We start from the raw sequence: 23,647 nt of genomic DNA on the forward strand, positions 1-23,647 counted from the left end.
ATGACAGCAAATCTGGAACTGGAAGTAGTAAAACTCAAGCTGAGACCAGAACGGATGAGATCAGATATGATCAGATCAGAGCAGAGCAGTTTTAGAGAGAAGAAAAAGATTAATTAAAGCTGGAAATTGGGGGAAGAAAAGCAGTGACAAAGGTCTTTGTGTGGGACCTGCCTTTAAAATCTCTGACACAGACGGCAGTTTCATTTGCTCTCTTGCTTTCCTTATTCAAATGCCTCTCTCTCTGTCTCTCTCTCCCTCCGTCTCGATTTCTCTGTTTTTTTTTTCCCCCTTCCTTTCTGTAGGCAAATAATAAAATATCGTTGAGGAGAGAAAGTGGAGGTCTTTGTATTCTTTTGGCCGCGTGAATTCTCAAGCGAAGCAAAAGTCTCTCCCACTTCTCTTTCACACCTTTCAATCTCTAAACCTTGGAAGAAGAATCTAGGGTTTGACAGTACCAAGTTCTACAAGGTCCGTCCTTTGGTTCTTTACTTGCTTTTTCACTCATGGTTTGATCAACTTCCTTTTGTGAAATAGCTATGTAGGGTCTGATCTCTATTTGGGTGTTCCAATTTTCACTGACCTAGTTCATTGTGATGTGCTGGTTCTTTGTTTTGGAAAATTAAGCATTTTCTTTGGCGAAACTCCCGAAATTTCAATGAAAAACTCGATCTTGGGCGTTTGTTCGCTGAAAAATGCGATTTTGACTATCTGGGTGTTTGTTTCGTTGGATATGGATGGTTGAATATATATTATTTAAGTTCTTCTTTCTGATTACGGGGTCTTTTATGGTGTGCGTTGGTTAGGTTCTTGGGGTTTGAGTACTTAGGGTTATTCTTTTTACGTTTGGGCCGAGTATGGAGGAGGTTGAAGAAGCTAACAAAGCAGCTGTGAATTGCTGCCATAGAGTTCTAAGCCTTCTGTCGCAGCCTCAAGATCAGGTTCAGTGTAAGAATTTAATGGTAGAGACTGGGGAGGCTGTGTTCAGGTTCAAGAAAGTTGTTTCTCTTCTCAACACTGGTTTGGGTCATGCAAGAGTCAGAAAGCTCAAGAAACTCCATATCCCTTTTCCCCAAGGCATCTTGTTGGAGAACCCAAATTGTAGAACAGACCAGCAACCCAAAAATCATCAATTTCTTCAGTCTAGCTTTCCCGAAAATCCAATTCAAGAAATTGGCTCCCACGTTAAGAGTAACTTGTGTTTGGGAAACCCATCTTTGGAATTGAACTCAAATGGGAAAAGCCCTCTCCAACTTTCCCATCAAACACCATCGTCACACTATCACTTCCTCCAGCAACAACAGCACCAACAGAGGTTATTGCTTCAGCAGCAACAGATGAAACACCAAGCTGAAATGATGTATCGACGGAGCAATAGTGGCATAAACCTGAATTTTGATAGCTCTAGTTGTACTCCCACAATGTCGTCCACTAGGTCATTTATGTCCTCCTTGAGTATAGATGGAAGTGTAGCTAACTTGGATGCAAGTGCTTTCCATTTGATTGGGGCACCTCACTCTTCAGATCAGAATTCTCAACAGCATAAGAGAAAGTGTTCTGCCCGGGGAGATGATGGGAGTGTGAAATGTGGAAGCAGTGGTAGATGTCATTGCTCAAAGAAGAGGTTAGACTTTGTTTCTTCACCACCTCTGCCATTTAATTATGGTCTTAGACCTTATCGTTTTCAATTTTTCCTTCTCCCATCAATTGCGGAATGATTTGATTTTTAGTTGACAGATTTTTCTTACTTGGTTAATTGTGGTGGCAGGAAACATAGGGTGAAGAGATCAATCAAGGTACCTGCAATCAGTAACAAGCTTGCAGATATACCTCCTGATGATTACTCATGGAGGAAATATGGGCAGAAGCCAATCAAGGGTTCTCCTCACCCTAGGTATATTCAGTCTCTGCTTCAGTTCTAAGTTCTGATCTCTAACTCTGTAAATTTGGTGCTAGTATATGTGGTATCTACTTATTGTTATTCTACAGCTATGCATCTTTTTAAGGATTTTGTAGAGTATAATGATGTACTCTCGAATTAATTGTTCAAGGACGTTACAGTTGATCTTTGTTGTTTCTTTTTAATCTTTGTTTTGAGAAGCATTGCTGTGGAAAATAGATTTGTATCTTTTTCCCTTTTACACACGCAGGAGAGGTATTTAGCCATTTGATTGTTTTTCTGTGATTGGGCATTGGCAGGTTTCTAAGATTTATGTTCACTAGTCTCCACTGTAGTAGCAACAAAGCTTGTGCCATGTTACCCAAGATCGGAATTCTTGCACACACATTAGAAAAAGCCAAAGTCAATTCTAGGCACTAAGAAGTTTTTCGTCTTGCTTCCTTTGTTTTTGGGGATGAGGAATTAGCTTCTGCCTTGCTAGTTGTGGCATGAATCTGCCGAAGATGGTTGTTTGATTCCAGTTCTATTTTCGTTGATCCATTCGTCAAGAAATTGCAGGGTCAACTCAAAACAATCACAAAATTATCCCTTTTTTATTATTTATTTGAAACTGATAATAACTAAATTGAAATGTTTTCAAACTGTCATCGCCAATACCATTTATGTATGCATGAACTAACTTAAGTAACTGAGAAGCTGTTTATAAACTTGTGCAGAGGATACTACAAATGTAGCAGCATGAGAGGTTGTCCTGCAAGGAAGCATGTTGAGAGGTGCTTGGAAGAGCCTTCTATGCTGATTGTTACTTATGAAGGCGAGCATAACCACCCGAGGTTACCATCACAGTCTACAACCACGTGAGCTGCCGTGGAGAGATTCACCAAGGCCAAGCCCTGCTATTTATTTAGAAAAATCTAATGTATTTGGTTGGCTTGGAATGCTCCTGTACATATTTTGCATCTCCTCACATGGATATATATAATTTGGGAGCAGTTTTTTTTGTGGCTTTGGAGGGTTGAATCCGACCCTTTTTATAGCTTTTTTGGCAAAGTGGGCATGCTGCCCGGCGCTTTAACTGAAGAATCATGTAATATTGGAGGTGTCAATTTGTATAAACTCTCAGCCCTTTTTAGCAAGCGATGTTTTAATCTCTACTTGTGAATGATTCGTTGCTGCATCCATGGATTAAGATGCAAGTCCTTTTACTTTCAACAAGTCAGTGTGCATGACACATCCTCTCCAGTCGCCCACGCTGTTTATATAGCAATAGCTGTTTTGTAAGAAATATTTGTGATTTTTCATTAAGGTTGTCTGAATCTGAATCTTTTTTAAAGTAATTTATTGAATGAATTCTCAAGAAATTGATTACAATGTGAAAAGAGGGATTTTTGCACATCAACATTTCATTACTTTCATTTTTTTAATATAAATTAACTGATTTGGCCATTCATATTTCATAAAAATATATAAAAATAATTGTACTTAGCATAACTCGTATTTATTAGAGAATTTTATCAAATTAAAAATATTTTTAATTTTGTTTTCGTTTTCAGGAATAGTAACGGGTGTGCAGAGGTAAGTAAGTGGTTCATGAACTGGATTCATGAAACCTGAATCATTAGCAGAGCACCTTCGGTTGTCACTTCATTTGTAGGCAGTGGCCACTATCTTGAGAGTTTAACATCTGAGTAACCATATACTTGCCAATTATTTTTTTATTTTATTTTAATAATTTTTTTAAATGAATATTATTTATTTTTAAAAGAAGTAATAATTTAAAATAAAACTATATTCAGCTTAGGCTGGATTTGGATTTTGGATCCCAATCTTTTCTGGACTTATGGAATCTGTCTGTGTCTAATAAATTTGATCTAAACAAGGCATGTTATCTACACTTCCCGAAGAAGAATTATTCAAGATGTCCATATTTTAGGAGTCTAGAACAAGGCATGTTTGTTAGTTGCAAGGGGACCAAAATGGGTAGGCATACATCGACACTTTTATGCAATATTCTCCCTTCAAACGCCATCCAATATTATTCTTATTTCTTCTTGGAGTTGGGACCATTTCCAAAACCAGAATCAGAGGCTATATTGTTGCTTGCCTCCCAGGTTCATCATATACTGGTTTGGTGATAACTTCTTTGCTACTTGAACACGTATTTAATGGGGAGAGAGAAATCGGCGATCTCTCTCTTTTTGTACCGTCCTAATAAAAGGTCCAAATTATATGACTATACTTAAAAATGACTATTCAATGATACAATTGAAGTCTCGTTGTAATATTATAAAAAACAAGAACTTTTCCCTTATCCTTATCATATGGGATATCATACTTTTATTTATTTATTTATTTATTTTTTTAAAAAAAAAGGGGTAATTTAGGGGCACAGAAGAGATGACACTAATCTGGGTTGGATAAGGTTGTGTTTGTCAGACTGTAAAAAAAACAGGTTAAAGTCAATAATGGAATGTCCTAAATAGAAAGTGAAAGTCAGAAAGGTTTGCAAATAACTCATTATGTTTGCCACAAAAAATATCCAAATCCACCAATTAATAAATAAAGTTTAGTGCTAATGGGGGGGGCTAAAGCCTAAAACTACACTTTCTTTCTTTACTCTCATGTTTGGAAGTTGGAACCAATCCAGAAAGCAAAAAAATATCTGAGCCACTACATACACACATATGATGAGTCTTATCATGATTTATTCTTATTCTTAACAGGGATCGATTACCAGTAAGTGGGATTTACTTTAAAAAAAAAAAAAAATCTCACAAAAGTAAATCCACAAACTGATATAGTTTGATATGGTACGTAAGATTGTAAAGATACTTTTGTTGTAAAGTAGATCTAACATATAATATATATTAATTTATAAATTTATTTTTGTAAAATCTTTTTATAACTGTAACGTTTTTCTTTTGCTTTCCATGTCTTCCCTTATTTGTATATATTTTGTGGGCAAATTGTTTTAGAGGGCATATCATATGTATTAGAAACAGAACATATGGGCCTCAGCCCATATGCGCCAATTCGTTTGTATACTATATATTATAGTCCTAGCAGAGGGGGATTGAACAGGAAAAGAATGAAACAGAACATATGGGCCTCAGCCCACCTGGCCAATAGTTAAGTTTGAGACTATGGCGGTACCCGGTTGAGTATTTGACCCTGGATGACAACCCGTCTAACGTCTCATTAAATATGCAATACCAATTAATCGGTCAACCAATCAGATGGAAAATGCAGAGATTAGGCTAAAAATAAATATGCTTCGGATCCCATTTCATTTTCACAACTACGCCGATTACTTGTTGCCATTTTGACGGTTTTTAAAAGTGTAACGTTAGAGATATAAGCTTTACGCGTAAAACTTGTATAACAAATCATTTTACTCTTCTTAAATCCATCGAGTCTTTGCTCCTTAAAATATAAGTTTTCTTTTGAGGGGTTAGCCCAAATTTTATATCCTTCCCATTTTCATTTTATTATAAGCAATTAGGACTAACCTTAATTTTAAATTTTATAGTTTTTAACCATAATTAGGCTATGTTTGGTTATAAAACTCAACTAAACTAAGTCTAATTTTAAACTGAATTTTACATTCAAACACCCAACTTTCAAATTATTAAATTTATCTCAACTCAAAACCTTCTTACATATGAGATCCATAATTTTTTTTAACTTCTCATAAAAAGTATTTTAAACTTATCTTAACATCTAAATACACTTTAAACTTAATTTTTATGAGTTTCATATAATTTTTTTTATTATTTAATTCAATACCATTTATAAAAAATTAAACTTAACATAACTTAACTTAACATACAAACGTAAGCTTGTAACGTGTAACATAACAAATGGAAAATGTGACATAATAAATAAGATGTCGTTGGAAACTTGAAACGTGCAGTGAAAAGTAAGGAATAAAAATAAAATAATAAATAATAATAAAATATTACGAGGATACAGTACTCTTGGTACCAAACGTAGTTTTCAGTCAATGGCTGCTTGACAACTCGGGCTTTCTTAAACTGAAGCAACTCCAGCGAGGAGACTCTCCCACTTTTTTTTTTTTTTTTTTCATTGCTGTTGCCAGTTGGACTCCATCCGCTCGTGTTTGTCGTCGAAGGATAAAAAAACAAGAAACAAAAAGAGGAAAAGGGCAACCAACGTGCAGAGGAAGTTAAAAACAAAAGACGTGTCAGTTGGAGGAGAAAGAGTGGGTCAGTCAATCAGACCGACAGGTAAAAGTAAGCAACAAAATGCAGAGACTGTGCTCTCTCTGTTTCGGTCTCAGTCAAACGCTATTATTATGCCGCACCCCTACGCTCATTGTTTCGTCCTCTTCCACCGCTCCGCTCATGTTCCTAGCTCATCATTATCGCCATCATCATTGTTATTCTGTTTAATTAAGCTCAAGATAGTGTTCTTTGAATGGCTGATTAAACTGTACATAAAGCGGGATTCATAAACTAACCATGAGGGTTGACAAAAAAAGAGAACCCAAACAGATCTAAATAGAAAACAAAATCCGACATTCTTCCAGGGTCAAATCCTCACCGGGTACCGCCATCTCCGGTGGTTCAGAACAGCGGCGCAGGTAGATTCAGATCGAAGAGAAACGGCTTCTTCGTTTGACTATTCTCTTCCTGCTCGCTCACCGCCACATCCACGTTCTCCATCTTGTACCCCTTGTACTCCGACATCGACGCCGAGGGATTAGCAGCACCTGATACGTAGCCCGGAGAGGGTCTCCAGCCGAAAAGTTCCCTTGCACCAGAGCCACCGGTAACGACGGGAGGAGTAATGACTAGGCCGTGGAGGCCAAAGTTGGTCCTGGCCTTGATGCCTCGGAGGCTGATTGCGGCCTCGTCGTAGGCTAAGGCGGCCTCTTCTGCCGTGTCGAAGGTGCCGAGCCACTTACGGGTCTTCCTCCACGGGTCTCGGATCTCGGCCGCGAACCGGCCCCACGGCCTCTTGCGCACGCCCCTGAAATGAACTGCCATGCGCTTCCCCGGCGCCGGAAACCGAGACTGTGTCTCTCCTGTCGGAGTTCCAGAGACGTGAAGCGCGTCCACGGGCATTGACTCGGTGTACGTAGCAAAAAAGGATTGGAATGAGGAAAGGAGTGCGCGTGTGAGAGTGAGAGTTAGCTTTCGGAGGTCATATATAGTGGAGGGGACAGTCTGGTTAACGCCGACAGCTTTGGTGTTTTGTGCGTTTGTCTGCGTTATTTAATAATATAATTAATGATGGATGGTGCCAGAGACGCATTCATTTTTACGAGTTGGCTGCGATTGCGTCGATGAGTCGTAAATATTATTATTTTATGTTTTACCCGCTCAATTTATTCTTTTCATCTCATACATTTTATTTTTTTTATTTTTTATTTAATAATTAAAAAAATGATTATTAATATATTAATATTTTTTATATTTATTAAAAATATTTTAAAATAATAAAATAATGATTTTGGTCTAGCGATAACATGAAGCGGGCCATTTTGAATGGGTAGTACCGCTCTTTGTGGCTAACGAGTTTAAGTTTTTAGGTGGGGATTGATTTAATTTTTTAGTTTAGTGAGTTTGGTTGCCAAACTAATCTATCTCATCTCAACTCATTATTACAATTTTTTTAAATTTCAATACAAAATATAATAAACAATTCAATTTTTTTAAATCTCAAAATAATAATAATATTAAAAAATAATATTCTAACAATATTTTATCATCTTAACTCAACTCAACTCACTTCAACATCCAAACGCAACCTAAAATATATAAAGTTAGTTGAGATAAATTTAATTTTTTATAAAAAAATTAAAAAAATAATAAATCTCATTAATAATATATTTGGTATGAGTTGTGATAAGTTAAGTTTGATTCAACAAACAAATATAGTTATGTAGATGTTCATGAGTTAAATTGATTTGAGTTGGGAACAATAGTATTTTATATGTTTTAGGTAAGGTTTTGATAGTGAGTTGAGATGGAAGTTAAAAGTTAAATAAAATATTTTTAGAATATTATTTTTAATATTATTATTGTTTTGAGATTTAAAAAAATTGAATTATTTATTATATTTTATGTGAGAATTTGAAAAAATTGAAATAATTAAATAAGATGAGTTATAGACCTTGTTGTATCCAAATTGGACCTTATTAAGATGAGTTTAGTTTTTTTAGGTTGAAATGTATAAAATAGATTGAGATGCCTTTAACTTTTTTTTATAAAAAATTAAAAAAATAGCGAGTGTCATTAATAATTAGTTTTAAATTAATTGAGTTGGGTTAAACAACAAAACACACCTTAAAAGTTACTATTAGAGTAATAATATAGTAATAATATATGTTTAGTTTACACTTTACACAAATTTTATATAACTAAGTAAAAATAATAATAAATTTACAATTAATTTATAATAATTTATCACTTTATTTAAAATAAAAAATAAATTATATAAAATAAATTATTTTAAATAAAATGACAGGGTTACATTGATTGATTTGAAATGTATTGTAAAATAATTATGAATTGTGCATTTATATTATCTTGGCATCTCCATTTTTTAATTGCATTTCCAAACAAGTTTACCATTAGCTTCATATGATACATGCATGTAGCTTATCTCGTTTTACTATAATTTTCTGTAGATGAAGATGTTTCATACGAAATCATCATTCCATATGCAAAATCACGAAATGGTGTGTATCTTCTCAAGTTTAGAGGATCTTTGTCACGAAATTGCTAGCATTATTAAGATCCAGTTTGGATATAAAAGTCCACCCAACTCATCTCAACCAAAGTTTTAAATACCGTTTCGGTGGCCGTTTTTGTTAAGATACTGGAATGAAATATTTGGTACCAATACCGTTTTAGGTACCATTTTGAGATAGTCTATATATAATAAATTAATTATATATGTATAAATTATATTTCAAAATAATATTAATGCAAGTCTTAAAAAATTAAAACATATTTATAAACTCAATAATAATTCTAAGTTCTCAATCCAACTATTTTAAAAAATAATTACTCATCTTCATTACAAAAAGGGAAATAAAAATTTGATTTTCAGTCCTCGAGAAAAAAAAATAATAAAAAAAACTAATAAAATAATCTTCAAATGTGAGAATTAGAGTGAAACTTATGAAAAAATAAGAATTTTTATACTAATTACCAAAAAAAAAAATTCGGCCGTACATTGAAACCGGTAGATACATCGAAAATCGACTGGTATTGATCGAAACGTACCGGTACGGCCGGTATTTGATCTTGTATGAAACACATATATTTTCTATACCAATCACTATTCCGGTATGGTAAATATCAGTCGTATAGGCCGGTACGGTATGAAATATAAAATATTGATCTCAACTTATCTCATCTAGTCATTATAATTTATTTTTAAATTCTCATATAAAATATAATAAAAATTTAATTTTTTTAAATCTTAAAATTATAATAATATTAAAATTAATATTCTAATAATATTTTATTCAATTTTTAATTTTAATTTTAACTCATATTACCTCAATTCATTTTACTATCTAAACCTCTCATAATAGTCTATTTTTTTGAGATGGAATGCGACTCTAAAGACATATCATTTAATAATGAGTAATATTACTCATTATTTTAATTTTTATTATTTTATAATATAATATTAAATAATTAAAAATTATTTATAAATTTATTATCTAATATCAGGTCTATAAGAGGATGGTTAAATAAAAAAAATTATGATAATAGATTTTTCCTTCAATAATTATTGCCACAATCCGTCATCCATGATGATTCCAAATAACCACAATACAAGTATGAGTGTACGACACAACTAAAAAAATACACAGAAAAACTTTATGACCCCACAATTACAAGGACAACATTATTATCATTTTGCCTTTTGTAACGTTTAAAGTTGTCTAGAAACTTGTGTTTTTCTTCTTTTTGATTTGCCATAATTGAAGTAGGTTCAAAGAGTTCGCAGGCTCAGCACGTTTCAATTTGGGTTGGAGAGCTACAGCGCGAGACCACTACTATGTTAGGTTAGGGCTGCTGGACAGCAGGGCTTTCAACAATTATGGCACCCAGCTTTAACCTAAAATAAAATAATAATACTAATAATAACAGTAAAGAGTCAGGAACACACTTCGAGGTTACACTATTACTATAATAATTATTTAATAATATTTAGGGCAGTTAAAAGTCTAATAAGATACATACATGTCAGTTGTTACTAAATTTACGAAAAAAGGAAATAGGTAGGAATCACGTGGAACCGTGAGGCGGCGACGGCGGCTCCAGACGGGGGACCCGCACTTGCCTCTAGCTGCCGACACTGGCTTTCAGAATATTTAATATGCATATCAAAATTTTGAGTATAGCCCTCGTGATGAAAAATGGAGATGAAATATGGCACCTTGAGATAAATTCGTGGAATTTGGTGGTTTCCTCTCGAGTCTTGAGGTCTCTTGCAAGGTGGAAAGTTTCCTTCACGGTTGTGGATGGCTGGTTTGACAATGGCAAGAGGTGGATAACAATTCTCAACTGCTGAGTTAGAACTGAAATAGAAATAAGGTTGGTAAGATTGAGAGGAAGATGGCAGGTTAGCAGATGTATGGAACAAATTATCATTAACAGAGAAAGAAAAAGATGAAGTTGTAATTGCAGGAAAAGATATTGAACTCACAATGGAAAGAGGTAAACTATGTCTGATGGGTAAATTAATAACTGATAAAAAGATAAGCCAAGAGGCTTTCAAAAACACCATGTCCAAAATCTAAAAATTTTGTGATGATATTAAAATTATTAACGTAAGAGAGCACCTCTATATTTTTGAATTCTAATCAGGAGATATAAAGAGGGAAAGTAGTGGAATTACTAGGTCAAAGAAGGTTTATGCAATTTAAATATGAAAGGTTACCTAGGTTCTATTTTAATTGTGGGGTTGTCATGTATGGTTCGAGTGGTTGTGCTGCCAAATAAAAACAAGTCTGATTTAACTAGAGATACAAGTGCCACTCAGTTTGGATCATGGCTAAGAGCAGCAATTTCAGGCCCTAGTTCAATTAGTTCAGGAACTAATTCTAATTATGAAAGTAGTTATGGAAAACTGATATCAAGTATACCTAGGTATGGGTTAGAAGGACAACAGAGTTTATGGAAGCTAAAGATGAAAGAAACAGAAGAGATTGAAAAAGCAGGAAGAAAGGAGATGAGGAAGGTGTTACAAGATTCATCTAAGCAGGATAGTGGTTATGACAGAAAGTTAAATAGTTCAGAAGAAATACCTTTGTTGACACTTGAAACACAACATAACACCCACAAGGAACCTGCTTCTGTCATAATAGTAGCTCCAATAGAGGTAGATAATTAAGTCAGGCCAGATTCTGTAGAAAATCAATTGAACAATTATAAATTACAACAAGCATCTAAGGCAAGTGTTAACAGGTGGAAGAGAAGAGCAATGGGACGAGTTAATGTAGATATGGTATTGGTGCCTGTTAATTCTCATGCTACTAGAAAAAGAAAAACTGAGGAAGAAAACATTTTATTTGCCTTAGAGAACAACAAGATGCAAGAGGCAAAAAAAGGTCATGACACCTAATGTCAATGTATCAGTAGAGGTTGTTAATCAGTCCCGCTGGAAGAAATGAGGCTACTAAATTAGAACTGTTAAGGACTTGGCAACCTTCAGACAATTAGAAATCTTAGCTATTTGGTTAAGATCCACAAGTCTAGTATCTTGTTTTTTATGGAAACTAAGATACAAAAATATCAAATGGAGAGGATTAAATGTAGTTTGGGTTTTAAAAGTTTATTCACAGTGGATGGAGTAGAAAAGAGTGGAGGTTGGGCTGTGTTTTGGAATGAGGAAACAAGACTAAGAATTCATACATACTCAAATAGACATGTTAATGGATAGATAGATCAAAAAGGCTTTTCATGGATGTTAGCATACTTCTATGGAGATCCTGAAACCGAAAATGGAGATGAAATAAATTTAGATTAAAATTAAAAATTAAATAAAATATTATTATAAAATATTTTTTAATATTATTTTTATTTTTAAAATTAAATTATTTATTTATATTTTATAAAAATTTAAAAAATTATAATAATTGAATAAAATAAATTAAAAATAATTATGAAAACAAATATCAGAACGAGTAATGATTTTTTTATGTTTTAAATAAATAAGTCTTATTTTAATTTTTTTAAAAAAGATTGTGTCATAAAAAAAAGAAGTAAAAAAGTATCTTTTTTTTATCTATTCTTTTCATATAATATCTGTACGAAAATATTTATTTAAAACTTCTATCTATTATAAAATACCAAAACATTTATACATATTATACCAATTATAATTCCAACTATTTCAACTGAAGTCTGAACAGAGGCTGAAAAGGGATCGAAATAGCCAAAATCTTCGTACTAGAAACTTGTGTAAAAACCTCTTTTTTTCAGACATTCTTTTTCAATACTTTCATGTTAACAAGGTTTCTTTGAAAATAGATGTATCCCAAAATTTCAATCTTATTTTATCTTATCTTCTTCTTAAATATAATTTAAGTATAAATATTTTTTAACCTTCAAACAAAAAATAAAATATAATTCAATTTTTTCAAATCTCCAAACAAAAATAATATTATAAAATAATATTTTAACAATATTTTAATTTTATAATATTTTTTATTTAACTTTTTCTCTCATTTTTCAAAATTTAAAAAATACTCAACTCAAACTATCTCACTATTATTCATAAACTATCTTATTAATATTCATAAAATTCTCATCTCATCTCGTCCTAAACGAGCCCTAACACTATATACAAATTCCTAATAGATAAATCATGTACAAATCTTTTATAAAAAATATGTTATACTAATAAAGAAATTTTTTTTACACTTTTTAAAAATAAAGTCCACTCTTTATAAAAACTTATAAAAAATGTATCTATTTAAAATTTGTACAACTTATTTTTCGATAAAAAAAAAAGAAAAGAAAAATAAAGACGAGAAGAGCTGGTCAATATTTAGATTGAGCTCAATTCCCTTTCACATTCTACTGAAAAAAAAGGTGCCAAACACATCGCAATGCCTCCATAGTACAGAAAGGGCAGTGATACTATGCCATCCAAGTTTGTTTACTTGATATGCACCTAATGCAAATTGCATTTTAAAAAATAAAAATTGCATATTTTTTAAATATGTTTAAAAATTTTTAAAAAATTAATACATTAATAATTATTTTTTTAATTATTAAATAAAATAATATTTAAAAATAAAATAAAATATTTGAACGATCAAATTAAAAAGGCAAATTCAAGAAGCATAGGGAAATCGTTCCAGATTCGGCAGCATCTCGAACATTTATTTGAATTTTTTTTTATTAGACTTTTCTATGAACCCTCGAGCCACGACTGAATATTATATTTGATTGTGGATAAAGCTGTCGGCATCGCCAAGGTTCGGCACTTCTATAGCCCCATTAGAATCAGCATAGCAGTAGCTGTTGGCACCTCCAGAATATCGCTCATTTGCTGGAATTTCTTCTGAGGATCTCTACTATAATAACGTCTCGTTTATATTTATACTCTATCTCAATTTATTTCAATTTATTTTATTATTATTTATTATTATTTAATAATTTTAATTTATAAATTTTATTATTATTTATAATTTATCTCAATTCACCTTTAAATCTAAACGATACCTAAAAGTACATTTTCTGAATTGGAAGGTAATTGCAAGCAGAGCATTGCTATTCATAAGCCCATACACCACACACTAAAATTTTTTTTTTTTTTTTTAAAGTTTTTTTTTGTTTTATTATTCTTAAAATAATTAAATTATTCTACTCATAATCCATCTATTACACATTTAATAAAAAAATAAAATTAAAAAAATTATAAAAAAATTAGTGTGTGATGTATGAAGTTTAGGAATAGAATTTTTCTTGCAAAAATGAGTCGTAAGAAAATACATTACTCTTTTTTATGGCTACAATTCATTGGTATTTAGTTTTTGGAATGGATTTGACACTTTTCAGTTTTGCGCCTAAAAAGTACAGGTCTTTTTGTGGTACTTGATTTTGGTACCATCATGAACCTTGTTCCGACCAAAACAAGCCAGAAATTGGTCCGTCGGAGGAAGTAGCTATCAATGTTGGGGAAGCTAGCAACGTAAGAGCATTTTTATTGACTTTACTAAATGAGAAAGTTAGTTAAAATTTATATAATTAATGTTAAAAATATTTTACATTGAATTGGATAAATTTAAAATAATTTAAACTTTTACTATAATGGTTGGTCAAATATGAAGAACCATAATTAATTTATCAAATATTAAAATACTAATTTTTCACTCCAAATAAATATTAAAATATTAATTTCTCACTCCAAGCAAAAATACTATTTGATTTATAATTAAAAAATTTAGATAGAATTTTAAATGAGTTTAATCAAATTTGTTTTATTAATATTAAATGACTTTTGAAAATATGTTTTTTTAATATTAATTTAATTAGAATATATTTATTATTAACATTTAATTGGTAGAGATATAAAATGTGATAAAAATAAATTAAATAAAAAATAAAAAATTAATAATATTTTATTATTATATAGAGAGTGAATAGATAATCCAATGTCGGGTTGAATTTAAATATAATAGATAAATTTAAAAAAGTGTGATATTAGCTAAATTTTAAAGATAAATTTGATCAAGTCAATGAAGATGCTCTAAGCCTGGATGATGAATTTTCAGGGCTAATTGTTTTCTTTCTTCAATTTTCAAATAGAAAAAATCTTTACCGTACCGTTGACTGCAGCCGCAACACACCTAAGAGCACTCTCATTGGATTAGCCAAAATTAAAGGACAATTTTGATGAATGTAAGAGAAATTTGACTTTTGACTATTCCATTCACATAAATCTTCACATTGGAATAGCTATTTTTTCATTATATAATAATAATATAATATAAGATGAATTTTGTTTTGGTTATTCACATTAAATCTTCACATTAGATTATACATTTATTCATTATATGGTAATGAATAATTAATAATTTCAAAAATATTTAATTTTTTTAATTATTAATTTATTTAATTTTATCATATTTTACTATTCTACTTATTATATGTTAATTAATAATTATGTTCTTATTAAATTAATATATCACTAAGTCTATTAATATATTAATTGTGATAAAATATGTGATAGAAAGAAAGGGAGAGAGAAATAATTAATAAAATATGTATTTGATGTATGTACAGTAACCTTCAAATTTGGAAAAACTTTTGAAAGTCACTGTAGCTAAATTCTAAATATTTGGAATTTGACTAATCTAATGTGAGCATATTTTACTCTTTAATAGCTAAATACTCATTGAATTTAACTTTTAACTAATAGTGATCATGTGTCAAATAAAAAAAAATTTCCCCCTTCTCCTCACAGTTGATACTTACCGCCCATCGAATACCCTCACCCATTTGAAATTCTTCCATCATCTCCCCCAACCCCTGTGTCGCCCACCCCCACCCCCGCGTTGCCCAATCTCTCCCTCACCCCCAGCGTTGCCCATCCTCTGCAAAGTTGCCCTGTCGCCGTCGACCCTCACTCTGCCCAACACCCCCTCCATTTGCTAGATCCTTTGTTCATCCTCCCTCCCTTCATCCTCATCGGCTCATCCTTGTGATTTCCCCATCGGAAATTCCCCCGATCCTTTGTTCACAAGCTAAGAATGAGCAATACTTGCAGTTCTCCTCTTTCTTGGTGTACAAGTCGTAGAAGCCTGACTCTATCTTGATCGATGGGTCTCCACGAAAGCTCGCGCCGCAATGAGAATATTCTCCACGATGGGGTGGAGAATATCTTTGAGATCACATACCCATTCGAGGAACGTCACCGTGCCTCTCCATGCAATGAGAATTTCGCGCCGCCCCAGCCGTTTGATTTCTTCCTCGTCGCTGCTCATCTTCCATTTTTGGGAGAAATTGGGGACGTTGATGTTTGAAGTTGCCTATAAATACCGGCTGATTTTGTAGCCTTTGTCTGCCATGTCGAGCTTTTCGAAGAAATGGGCTCCTCAGTATTTGCAAGTGCCATGGTACTTGGAGTGAGGATTCGTGTCAAGCTTGTTTGAATTGTTAACAATTTGACTGGATTGCGTTGTTGTGGATTGTGTATTGAAGAAAATTTTGGTTTTCTTCTGTTTTTAGTTAAGATGAGGTACAAGTTTTGTGGAGTATCGCTGTATTGACTTAAAAAAAATTGAATTTTTGAAGGAGCTATGATGAATTGAATAGGCTTTAGCTTAATGTATTGTTACATTGAAGTTTTTTTTTTTTTTTTTTTCAGTTATTGTGTAATCTTCCTTCTAAGGAATCGATTTATTTAAAATTTTGACTTTTGGTGTCTGTTTGTTGTTCTGTCGTGAATAGTTGCTTAGGAATCTGTTTGTCTTCAATTGTTTTTGTAAGGTTCCTGAAGCAATCTATGATTATTAGCAGTTTCAATGTCTGTTTGAAGTGAATTGTGGGGCTTTTTTTGACATATTTGCAGAAAAGTGATGGAAATAAACTCTCTAATTGTACTCGGGACTGCTTTAATACGAGTTTTTTTTTTTTTTGGTGTGGTTTTTAAAGGTTTTTGGGTCCGCAAGAAGAAAAGAAGGAAATAAAAATATAACTGGCTTGGTTTTTGGTTTTTGTGTGAGAGGTAGCTTAATGAGGTAAAAGAATAACTTAGAATGAAGTTGCTATGCCAACAAACCAACCACAATCAATCAAACTTGGTAGTCTAAAATCACCACCAGTACCTTAAAAAAAGAATTTTTGGCATGAAGATGAGCTTAATTTGGTTGATTCTTTCTACTTGGATATCATCTGTCAAAGAATCAAGTCCAGACGATAACTTTCTTCAATACAAGAGGGTGGTAGAGGATTAGATGGATTGCAATTTGCAAAAGAAAGAAGCCAACTTGTTTGATTTCACTCTCATAAATTATGCTTGTTCAGCCAATCATATCTTAGTCTAGCACATATTTTCTTACAAGGTAATGAGAGAGAACTGGACCAGCACTTGTAGCTAACAAACGGTATATAAGCTATAATTTTTCTAGTGGCCAATATCTTCACTTCATATAAACCGATTTTAGCAATCCCACGTCAGAGGGAGACGACACTACTACTTTTTGAGCTTTCTGTGAATAGGCTCTAATATTTTGCCTCTCTATTCAACCAATGATAGATCCTCATATGCTCTGTCTCCATTGCTATCTTCAACATGTTACTGAGAGGATCTCCAAGATCAGCTCATTAATATCATTTCACACAAAAACACCTCAAATTCATTGCTATAAATTTAGCCATAAATTCTTCTAAGAGGAGATAAAATAAACATTTCTTCCACAGATAATATACATCTCCATTAACGATCACCACAATTTCAGCAAATGTACTTTGTCAACATGCAAAAGTGGAGTTGGTTTCAATGGAGTTCAACGGCCTAGGTGAAAAGACTACACAGTTCAATAACAGCTCAATTTCAATTAACATAGGAAATTAGGTAAAGTTGATCACAATCTCAGTCCAGCATATACAAATCTCAATTCTGCAGCTCTGCTGCGTTCAGAGTGGACTAGACTCCCTGTGTGCATCAACTCGCAAAAATCGCACATAGGGTGATCATGTTAAGTAGTTCTTGAATGGATTACATCATGGTCTCTTATATATGGTGTACATTGCTCTAAAAATCAGTATCAAAACAGGAAACCACGACCTTTGAAACCATGGACCTCGTGAAAGGGATGTAGCTCAAGCTATACCTGCCATTCACAGACTAAGAAATGGGAAATTATATCAATAAATCTGCACCAGTGACGGATGGACAGAGAAGTTACAAAATGCTTATAACTATTCGAATAGGAACCATAACAGAAAAGGAAAATTAGCATTTATCTAAGCATCAATTCAAAATTACAAAACATCTAGATTGTGGCATCTTAATTTTTGTTCCTGTTAACTAAAATCTTTTATCCATATAATCATGTTTTCAAAGCGGGTTTCCCATCTTTCAACATAAAGCAGAAAGAAAAACTTACAAATTGCTTCAAAGCACATCTTTCAATGTAATAGTGGCCAAAACGCAAGTGTCTACAACTCAGATATAAATAACATATAATAACAAAAAAAAATTGCATATAATTCAAGTAATAAACCCTAAGAGCTGTATTTCATATAGAATTGCACAAGAATCAAATAGAACAACCCAATGGGGTGAACATTCTGCATATAGCTTCTTATTATTTTAAATGCAAGCTCAACTCACAATAATTTATAATCAACAAAACAATATCATTAAAGTCATTTTGGGGACAAAACTGTCCCCAAAATTCTGCATCAAGCAAATAATTGTACCATGAAACTTGTATGGAACAAAATAAATCCAAAAACAAATGATCAGAACATCGGAAATATTGATATTTAGCAAATACAAGGTCATTTAAAAAAATCAGCAAAGAAACAGTACCAAAACGATTTGTGATATCTTTATTTGTTAAATAGGCTTGCACACCACATATATTGGCAGTTCATCTCTTAATTAATAGAATGCATTAAATAATATTGTAAAATACATCATTACATCAAATATATATATAATTGTTTACAAAAATACCCTTTTCAAAAGTACAATTCATAAAACCTCTCTCTCCCAACACAGTGTAATACAAAAATCTACAATCCCAAAATCTGCATCCTAAAACAAAAACAAGTTCCCAATTTAATGGACCTAATCCGAATATTTTGCATGACAGTAAGGCTTTTCTAATGGGTTATGACGACGTCATTTCTTTACTGATAGTACTCACAGACTGGACAACACCTTAGAGAAGGCAATCTTGAAGATATGTGATGCAACATTGAGGTAGGAGCCAAAATTTGGGTAGCAGCCTAAAGAACACTAAATTACAGTTCAACAAATAGTACTCACAACCATGGATAGCACCTTAGAATCTTGCTTCCATCATTATTTCAATCATACAGCCTCTAATCCAAGTAACTGTTTTCAGTCCCCTCCTATATTGGGAACCTATAGTGCTTCCCATCTTCAAGTTCAAGGACTCACAGATATCTCTTCTCCTCTTCTATTCTACCACAAACCCAAAGGCTATTTCCTTTGTTTCTACATAAACCCGCATTATAGTTTACAACTTGGCCTCATCGACTTCGTTTAGCCTACAAAGTCCCAATCTTCATGTTCAAGGACCGATTGGTATCACTCTCTCAACAACTATTGATTTAGAAAAAGACCGAAATGAATGATTGAATATTCAAATTTGTTGTCCATAGAGTAACCCTCTGCATGATATAGTGCCAGCAAAGAGTCGAATTTATCCAAGTTAATTCCTAGAATATTTACTAATCCCAATCAAGCAACCAAATCAAAGAAAGGTTAATATGAACCAACAAAGTTGATGATCATAACAGAATGTGGTGGGACAACCAGAGAAATACATATGCCAAAGGGACAGATACAAAGAAAACAATAAAAAAAAGGGGAAACTTTTCATAATTGGGCCTAACTGTTTTCAATACTATTGCTGATTAAACAACATAATTTTATTAAAATCTGCAAAGACCCACCACTTGCAAAAAAAAAAAAAACTATTAGGCAGAATGGTTGAAAAATGCTTGTCTTTACGGCCTATAGTTATTTGTTTAATATTTCTTTAGATCCACAAAGTTTTGAATTGGCAAAATCAATATCCCTACATCCAAAAAAAGTTATCAAGCATCTTCACTTTATCCAGCAAACAAAAGGAAAAATGTCATATTCGAAACTAAAATCAGTACTCCAAGGGAAATGCTTATGCACATACCACCAACCGAAACTAAAATCAGTACCATTTGATTCAGCATCTGAATTGAGGTTCACAATATGGAAGGTAAAACGGAAGAAAAAATGGTGAATCAATTACCTACGAAGCTGGGCAGGGGCGGCGGCAAAACAGAGCTCCACCGTAGATGTGTCGTTGTCCATTAAATCAGTTCGTGGGGAGGGGCGGTGCTAGGCAGACGGATGAGAGTCGCGAGGTGGCGCTGAACAGATGGACGGCGTCGCGGGGTGGCGTTGGGCAGAGGGATGGCGATGCGGGTTGCTGGGCGAGAGAGAAGGGGGGTCTTCGCGGGATGCAACCTGGTTTGCCTCATTCAATGAACTCTTGGGGAGTGGCGGCGCTGGGCAAACGGAGGATAGTCGTCGCAGGGTGGCGCTGGGCAGGCGACACGGGTGCTGGAGACGAGGGAGCTGGAGACAAGGGATGAACCTAGGATTCGAAATGCACTGACTATTTGGGTTTGGGTAAAACGAGTCTTTCCATCAGGAGGGAAAACACACGTTTTTCAGTGGTGGTGGGCAAAGGAGACGGTGGCGGTGGGCAGAGGAGGTTCGACGCGGGCGGGGAGAAGATTTGACGTGGGGGCTAAATTCGAATTGGGAAGTAAAAACACTACCGTGCAAATTGCAAAACACACGTTTTGCATTTGAAAAAAAAAAAAAAAAAAAAAGAGAAAATGACAGCTAAGGTGTGCTACGGATCAGCCCACAGTCGTGAACAATGGGCTGATCCGTAGAAGAACTCTTTTAAAAATAGTCTCACTTAAAGGTTGTTTTTTTATTTTTTATTTTTTATCATTCTCATTCAATTAACACTTCGCAATGTACTGCCTTAATTTCTCAAAAATTATTATTTTTCTCTATAAACTGATATCATAACTACGTCACTAAAATTGTTAAGTTACAGTTTGTGGTTTATGTGGTATTGACATTGGGTTTCAGAAATCTAAAAGCTTGCCTAAGGTAGGATAATGTATTATCAGTTGACAAGAGTTTGTTGTCTATGGTCCCATGAAAACCATAAGATTTGGAATTTAATGTTTTAACTTCCTATAATAAAAGAGGAAGTCGCATTTTACACTAGCCTTTTTTGGCCCACTGAGGTGCAGAGATTTGAGTGGTTTGGTTTACCATACTTCATTGCCTGCCAACCTTTTTGCAGATAATTTGAAGGATTTGCTAAGGTTTTTGAGGCGTGACGATCCACAAACTCGTGATGTGCTTAAGCAAGTCTGTAAATGGAACACTGTATCAAAAGATTTGATACCTATTATTGAACACTGCCAAGATGATTATAACTTGGTTTTAAATGTAGGTGGGTTTTGATTATTTCTCCATCTTGTTTATTCTTTTTTGGGGGAGGGGGATGTGCCTGATGAGTGTCTTGAGTATGTAACATCCAAATCCAGAGTATGGTATTTTGGAGAGAGAAGTTCAAACTCTAGAGGGAACCTATTGAGGTTGCCACTCAAATGATACTGCCAGTATGTAAATGGATTGAGATTGAAAGAGCAAATAAAATCAAAGCTTGCTATGGATAAATTTGCAACACTGGGTTTGATTTGGAGGAACAAACTCATTTTATAGAACAGGAGTGTTAGATATACATAGAGAAGCATAAGCATATGGATGTTAGATCCATTCCTCCTGGAATGGTAATCCAAAGTTCTAGCAAGATTCCCTGATCAATATAGGGTATATTTTCCAATTGAGTAATGCAAAGTTTGTTCATAGGTTTGCAGGATGTTTCCTATCACTATAGAACCCAGATTAAATATGCCATGCTGTGTTAAAACTAATCTTTCACTCTAATATTCATAATTAAAAATTAAAATCGATAACCGTTAAATAGAATTCAATTCAAACAATGATCACTTGACCAGAATTAAGAACAATCTGCTCGAAAAATTCATAGAACAAAAATTAACTATATCTACAGAACTCTAAATTCAATTCAAACCAGCTCACTGGCCATCTCACGAGGTGATCTATCAAATGTATCCAACTGTTTTTCATTTGCTAGACCAGCATGCACATGGTTCAACTGTTGTAAGACCCTTAAGAGGTAGATGTGATCACACATGGATGTGCTCCACAATTGTCCAAGTAATGGGTTTCTTGAGTACACTAAGCACTTTGAGCAGGAAGATCATGATCCAAGGCAATAAATGAGCTTTGTTTAAGCAATTGCAGGATTATCATCCCAATCAGCACATTTTGAAGGACCTAGCCCACTTCTGTCTCATTTACTTTTCTCTCTGCCAAGGCATTTTCAGCTTTTATCTTCTCAGGGACAAGATCTACAGACACGTAAATAACATCAGAAACTGCAGAAAAGTTTAGAATATATTGTATTTAACATGGAAATGTTTCACCAAGAGAAGCATACAAATACCTGAAAGAAATTCATATCTCCTCGTTTTACAAATGACCGATGCTGAAATGAGAAAGAAGCATTTTAATACAGCTTGAATAAAAATAACGGTATTGACTTGCAAAAAATCTAGCACAGATAAGGGACATTAAACATTTAAAGAGTCTTTGAACCCTCTACAAGCTGAGTGTAGAATCAATTGAAGTAACAAGCAAATTGTCTGAAATTTAGAGGTTGTTTGGGAATAGAGATGGTTTCAACTCATCACATCTCATCCTATCCTATCTCATTTCATTTCATATCATTTTTTTCCCAATCATCACTCAAACACAAACACTTTTCAATTTCAAATATTTAACTTTTTCATCTAATCATTATAGTTTTTCCAAACTTCCAAAACAAAACACAAAAAACAATTCAACTTTGTCAAATCCCAAAACAAAAATTATATTAAAAATTATATTCTAACAATATTTTAATTTTATAATATTTTAATTCAACTTTTTTTCTCTCTTTTCCCAAAATCTAATAAAACACCATAACTCAAATCATTTTACTACTATTCACATATTTTTCATGTCATCTCATTTCCCAAGCATCCCTTAAGCTTTCTAATAAATCAAGGGTAGAAAATGGTCTGTTAATGATTTTTTCATGCAATCGATATTACTGCAGCCACAATAGTTTATAATTTATCCCAAAAGAAAGCATAAGTCATGCAGCACAAAGGCCCCAACTTTACTAGATAGAACAAGTAAAATATTAAAAACCATAGGTAGCAATGCATTGGTGTTGCGTTTCCTTCCATGAATCATGAACCAAAACCGTGAAAATGTGCAACAAAGATCACCACATTCATTGAAAATTATAAAACTTATTTTCAACGCTTCATTGATTTTAAATAATCAAGATCATGAACCCCAGCTATTCAACAAGATCTACGCAACGCAAGCAAGAGGATATCATTAAAAACAACCAACTACTGACGCAGAGCAGATAGCCAAGTGTTAAAAGCTAAAACGAAAGAATTGGCCAAAGTTCATCCAAATCTTAAAAAAGTGTTCTATTTTTTTTTTTTTTTAACGAGATCAATGAAAGTGTTTGAGAAAACAAACCAATAATGACACATTTCTAAGGCAATGCAATTATCGAACAAGAAATACGTCGGTCAATAACAAATTTAGACAGAAAAGACAGTTAGAGACACTACATAGGTGCTTGTAAGCGAGCGATTTTTTACGGTCCCCAACACAACATGAATACGCATCTTAAGTAAATTGTTCAAGGAACTTCTCCTGCAAACAATTGAAATAAACCTTCATAAACACAAACACATTTATTTTCTTCATCCAAAAAATAAAAATTGAAAACCCTAGATTTGTGATTGGGTTGAAACCGAGTTGAAATCCGTGAATGATAGAAATAAAAGGATAAAATACCGTAGCTTTGTTGACCAGAAAAAGGGCCTC

The 23,647-nt window shown here is 33.3% G+C and overlaps 2 protein-coding genes and 1 long non-coding RNA gene across 5 annotated transcripts; 1 reads left to right on the plus strand and 2 right to left on the minus strand.

The window, feature by feature from the left end:
• Window positions 1–3,062, plus strand: LOC109020122 (probable WRKY transcription factor 21). 2 transcript variants are annotated; one of them, XM_019002531.2, is made up of 4 exons: window positions 224–468; window positions 804–1,621; window positions 1,766–1,891; window positions 2,614–3,051. In XM_019002531.2, the coding sequence occupies exons 2-4, from the start codon at window positions 855–857 to the stop codon at window positions 2,756–2,758; spliced, it is 1,038 nt and encodes a 345-aa protein (XP_018858076.2). In that variant the 5' UTR covers window positions 224–468; window positions 804–854; the 3' UTR covers window positions 2,759–3,051. The 2 variants fall into 2 exon arrangements, with proteins under 2 accessions (XP_018858075.2, XP_018858076.2); XM_019002530.2 differs by having other exon boundaries at window positions 1–1,621; window positions 2,614–3,062.
• A 2,949-nt stretch (window positions 3,063–6,011) lies between these two features.
• On the minus strand, window positions 6,012–7,119 carry LOC108980597 (ethylene-responsive transcription factor 3-like). Of its 2 annotated transcripts, none has more exons than XM_035694959.1 (2): window positions 6,461–7,119; window positions 6,012–6,301 (listed from the first exon to the last, which is right to left on the minus strand). In XM_035694959.1, the coding sequence occupies exon 1, from the start codon at window positions 6,982–6,984 to the stop codon at window positions 6,484–6,486; it is 501 nt and encodes a 166-aa protein (XP_035550852.1). In that variant the 5' UTR covers window positions 6,985–7,119; the 3' UTR covers window positions 6,012–6,301; window positions 6,461–6,483. The 2 variants fall into 2 exon arrangements, with proteins under 2 accessions (XP_035550852.1, XP_035550851.1); XM_035694958.1 differs by having other exon boundaries at window positions 6,012–6,347.
• A 10,113-nt stretch (window positions 7,120–17,232) lies between these two features.
• Window positions 17,233–20,032, minus strand: LOC108979637. Its single transcript, XR_001994237.2, has 2 exons — window positions 19,887–20,032; window positions 17,233–17,746 (listed from the first exon to the last, which is right to left on the minus strand). It is a non-coding gene; the product is annotated as an uncharacterized LOC108979637 (long non-coding RNA).
• Window positions 20,033–23,647: the final 3,615 nt, after the last annotated feature.

The sequence above is a fragment of the Juglans regia genome, chromosome 10 (genome assembly GCF_001411555.2).
Source record: "Juglans regia cultivar Chandler chromosome 10, Walnut 2.0, whole genome shotgun sequence".
Lineage (NCBI taxonomy): Eukaryota > Viridiplantae > Streptophyta > Magnoliopsida > Fagales > Juglandaceae > Juglans > Juglans regia.